The following is a 5000-nucleotide window of genomic DNA, read 5'->3' on the forward strand; positions in this document are numbered from 1 at the left end:
TGCATGAAAACATTTCTCCGGAGAGTCTCAGGTTCTCCTGTTTATGTGTCACATTTCACATATTTACCCGCGGAGGACTTACTTGACTGTCCACAGGAGAGGCATAGGCATCGCGAAAACCATGGAGAGGTAAAGAGAGAACAGCGGAAACCGAATAAGCTACATATTTAAGTGTTTGTTCACTGGGAAGTCCTGTGTGTGAAGACCTTCCATCAAGCTCTAATATCAATCACTCAGACGAATCCTTTCCATCAATCGAAGTAATTTCGTTAGACCGATTTATACGGGGCTCGTCAGAATGAATATGTTATATGTGTTCTATTTGCCGTCTGGAAAGTTTTGTTGATAGAAGACCGGCATAAACTGGTCGAAAAAATATTCTATTTGTATACCCTGATCAGCTGTTTATTTATTTTTTTCTTTAACATTTTCTCTCTTCACAAATTTAGACTTCTCTCTTTTTTCATTTGGTTATTTGATTCCTGTGTCTTGCATGTGATTGATAACTGCATTTTAGATTTTCTCATTGTATTTTGTCTTCAGGTTTGCTGATAAACTTGAGATAGAAACATCAGAGTGAATATGAGCTATGTGAAAAATATATATTAGATTTTAAAGCTTTAAATATGATATAATATTTGGATTAAACAGAGAGCATTACTAGAATTCTAAGTATGAATCAGGTGTGATGGACTGTCTCCTTTAAAAATAAATGAATTAATGAATAAATAATCTACAGAATAATCTCCATGAAAAACATATTTTTTTTTTTTTTTTTAAGTAGTGAATGGCATAGTATCATGTATAAGGAATCTACATGGAGGGAAATTATAGAGAAGTCTGTATTTGTTAAGAGCTATGTGTTCATGGTAATGAAATTCATGGTTTATTAAAGAAAATATTTATAGATATGTTGTAAATTAATGACAGTGACATGACATAGTTTAGGGAGAATTGTCTAATATGATTTATACATATTTGATATAGTTTTATACTTTCCTGTAGAAGTTTATGATACGTTTTAAAAATTTATTTTGTGAGTGAAAGGTGAAATAGGAAAATAAAAGGTATGTAGAATAGGATATGATTATTGTATTAAGTCCCCTTAATATATTTGTTAAATTAAAATCACCCATTATTTTTCTCTTTTTATTTCCAATTTTAATGAGTCAGTACAGAAAAAGGGAAATTTATAAATATGTGCAATTTGCAAAGTTTGTTTAAAGTGCAACTGCTGAACTGTTATTTAAAAGAAAAAAAATGGAAAAGGAGTTTATAAAGGAAGATATACATTTTCGTCAAATGAATGTAAAGATTTTGGAGGCTCAACAGAGAGTTGATTTTTATTTACTTGTCTACTTTTCTGTAGTGCATGAAAGTGTTAAAAGTATATTTAATTAAGATCTCTTTTGTTACTCATTCTGTTTTATATGATTCAACTTCATTAATTGAATTTCATTACTCATCTTTCAATTTTGCCGATAGGTATAATTTCAGGTAATTATGTAAGGTATATTTCCAAATATCTCAAGTTCTCTCTCTCTCTCTCTCTCTCTCTCTCTCTCTCTCTCTCTCTCTCTCTCTCTCTCTCTCTCTCTCTCTCTCTCTCTCTCCTTTTCTTTCTCTTCTCTTTTCTCTCTTCTCTCTTCACTCTTATTTTAAACCTTCTTTCTTTTTCTTTCCTCTCCTTGCTTGTCTCTCTTTCTCCCACTCACTGCCATTCCCTCTACCATCCTTTCTCCCCCCCAGTGCTATGCTATGCTAGAAACACCTCCTAGACCTTGCTTTATGTTTCCATTTCAGAAATAGTTGAACGAACTTGAAGAGAGAGAGAGCGACCTTGGGGGTCTTATAGAAGAGGATGACGGTGGATGACAAATCAGATGGCTCTGGCTCATCAGAGGGCTCTGCAGCTAGCATCGGGGCCATTGAAAAGACTTATACCAAGGAGAGCAATGTTCGCGCTCGGGTCGGCCTCTACATCAAAGATGGCGAGAAGCTCAGAGCAGATTTCCACATCCTGTACAGAGCTCTTCCAGACTTGAGGTTCATAGTGCCTGTGTTTTGAAGGACTGTTAATTTTTTTTTTCTTCTTGTGTTTAGATTTAGTGTTTACCGTACTCATTCCCACACCATACCAAGCCTGGGAGTTATGGACACTTAGCTTCTCAAATGAAAAATTAAAAGAAAAACAGGAAGCATATGCCTACCTTGCTGGCATACAAATTTTTTTTAGGAACTGATTCTGAAAAGAGACTTCGTATCTACTTTTGAGTGAAGTTAGAGCCAAAAAATCAAATGATTGCACTGCTTGTGCAACTTATACCAGGTTCAAATATGCATGCTCGGTGCTTGCCAGGTTCACGAGACGATTGAGCTTTCTTAAAATTCTTTTCCATATATAATTAATATTGAAGGACTTAATCTCTTTTGTTTTCTTTACATTGGACATTAGTTTTAGTGTATATTATTATGTTTATCAAAAACATTTCATATCTCTTACAATCTTACTTTTATCCAAACACAGGAAGAAGAAAGACCGTCGGAAATTAAGAAGAAAGGCCAAGTCAAACAAACATCACAAGGACAAGAAAAAGAAGGTGAGTCTCTATCATTCCTCATGTGCAGTATACTTGCAGAGCAAATTTCAGAGTTCAAGAACAGATTAGGAAATAGGTGGAGAAGAACTTATGTCTTTATTTATCCTTTCCAGTGGCTTTGATGATAGACAATCTGATAAAGAGTTCTGCCTACACCCTCTTTTCACCAGTGTGTGTGTGTGTGTGTGTGTGTGTGTGTGTGTGTGTGTGTGTGTGTGTGTGTGTGTGTGTGTGTGTGTGTGTGTGTGTGTGTGTGTGTGTGTGTGTGTGTGTGTGTGTGTGTGTGTGTGTGTGTGTGTGTGTTTGTTTGTTTGTTTTTGGCCTCTTGTCTCCTTATATTTCTTTTTTCTCACATTATCTCCCATTTATATAAGCTATTTTTTTGGTCTCCATTTATTTTTTTATGTTTTAATATTCTTTTTATACACCCCAGTCCAGACATCATCTAGTATTCGTAGGGCAGTCAGATAAGGAGCTTTGGTTTGTTGTTGTTTATAATATCCCTGTACTTTATTATATTTCAAGTGAATGTTTCATTATAATGCCTTTTCATCACTGAAATAGCAAAAAAACACTAGCAGGCAACAGAAAGTTATTTATGTGTTGGGTGTAACACAAAGTGCTATCAGATCTTTCCCAAACACAAAGGCTATAACAGTAAGGCTCATGGTTTAGTGTTCAGTCAGCCTGCTTTACTAGAGGATGTATAGCTAAGTGAGGGGTGTTTTCCATAAACATGGCCTCCAGAAATAAAAATGAAGAGCTGGATGACTGCATCTGTAATGTAAGCAATGAAACTTACAGGATTTTAGCTCAGTGTGGAAACTTGAACAATGTCAGCAGACAGCAACTAGGAAAGGCACACTTGCATTCAAAAAGTAGTCCTCTTGCTACAAGAAGATTTTCATTTGATAATCATGTGCTTTTTGGAGGAAAGCCTAAAGCCAAGGTTACACGACGAGCTTCATGTAGCCCAGGATTATTGCCCATTTATAGGAATCAAGAAGTTTCGAGGTCTGGAAGCAGTAGTCAGATATTGGCAAGACGAAGACATTCAGATGTTGGCATTATGTCAGGTGTTACCTCAAGCTGGAGACTGAAAGAAAGTAACACCTTCCAGAAACGCAGGAATTCCATGGTGAGTTTGAGCACCAGCAAACAGTTGACATCAGGAACTTCTGTTTTCTGGGAAGGAGATGGTAATACAAACATAAGCACAGAAGGACTACAAATAGTTCATGAAGTTAAGTCCAATCATGACACTCCTGTCTCCTTAACACCAAGGACATCTTTCTCCAAGGATGACATAGACATTTTGATGTGTGAAAGCTATGTGTTAAGGAACCAAGCTTCCGCTGGGTCATCTATAGAAAATCCAACAGAATGTTTTGAAAATGATTCTGAGGGAATTCTGTTCCCACTACCAGAAAATACCAATGTGGTTGTAGAAGAGTTAGCTTCCTGCCTTGAATCAAAAAATATTAAGCACAAAATTGTTACAGAGGAGCAAAACCGATATCCACTGAGTGAAGAGTTAATCAGTGGCATTCATAGAGAGAGGCATAATGTAGAATGTGTGTTGCCAAAATCAATGTCTTTCATATCAGTGGTGGAAAGAAAATGTGAATTACAGCAAAAGAAAACCAAGTCTGTATCTTTAGGGCAGCTATCTTCAAGGAGACAAAGGAGAAAAGCTATCAGTTATAACACAGAGGACCGCCCATCCTTCAAACTAAATTCAAGTGATTTACTACAGAGAAGCAGTGAGGACAGCTCAGTGAAAAATAAAAAAGCAAATGAGATAGCAAATCAGGCTTCAGTGGAAAAAACAGACAGCCCATTAAAGAAGACAGATGAAACAGATTTTCATGATCACCAAGACAATGGATTATATTGGAAGCCTGAGACTCACTCATTACTACCCTTAGATCATCAGCTTTTTTTTAGAGGACTGAAACTCTGGAAGGTATAAAATTCTTATAGATGCAAGAAGAAAGAGTCACTTATGAAAAATGCTAATGCTTAATGCAACTAACCAGTCTATCTTTGATTTGCATTACTAGGTCTGCCTCACCATCTAAGACTCAGTGTGTGTGTGTGTGTGTGTGTGTGTGTGTGTGTGTGTGTGTGTGTGTGTGTGTGTGTGTGGGTGGGTGGGTGGGTGGGTGGGTGTCTGTCTGTCTGTCTGTGTATCTGTGTCTGTCTGTCAGTCTGTGTATCTGTGTCTCTACCTGTGTATCTGTATCTGCTTGCACATAATTGTGCATATGTGTATGTGCACATGAATTGTTATATGTAATGTTTTTGGCATTTTGAACAATTAGGATACTTTGTTGAAACTTATTTGTACTTTTATTATTGATAATCATTTTGTAATTTTTTTGAGAAAGTACTTATTCA

General features: G+C 36.3%; 1 protein-coding gene across 6 annotated transcripts in view; it reads left to right on the forward strand.

The window, feature by feature from the left end:
* The window catches only part of LOC119582672 (E3 ubiquitin-protein ligase MYCBP2-like), a 110581-nt gene that overhangs the window by 1 nt on the left and 105580 nt on the right, over positions 1-5000 (forward strand). For all 6 annotated transcript variants that reach the window (XM_037931083.1, XM_037931084.1, XM_037931086.1 and 3 more), the window contains exons 1-3: positions 1-129; positions 1804-2046; positions 2528-2600. The exon at positions 1-129 is cut by the window's left edge and continues 1 nt beyond it. In XM_037931083.1, the coding sequence (XP_037787011.1) occupies positions 1862-2046; positions 2528-2600 (258 nt within the window). In that variant the 5' untranslated portion in view covers positions 1-129; positions 1804-1861. The remainder of the gene's footprint in view (positions 130-1803; positions 2047-2527; positions 2601-5000) is intronic.

Source organism: Penaeus monodon, chromosome 16 (assembly GCF_015228065.2).
Source record: "Penaeus monodon isolate SGIC_2016 chromosome 16, NSTDA_Pmon_1, whole genome shotgun sequence".
NCBI lineage: Eukaryota > Metazoa > Arthropoda > Malacostraca > Decapoda > Penaeidae > Penaeus > Penaeus monodon.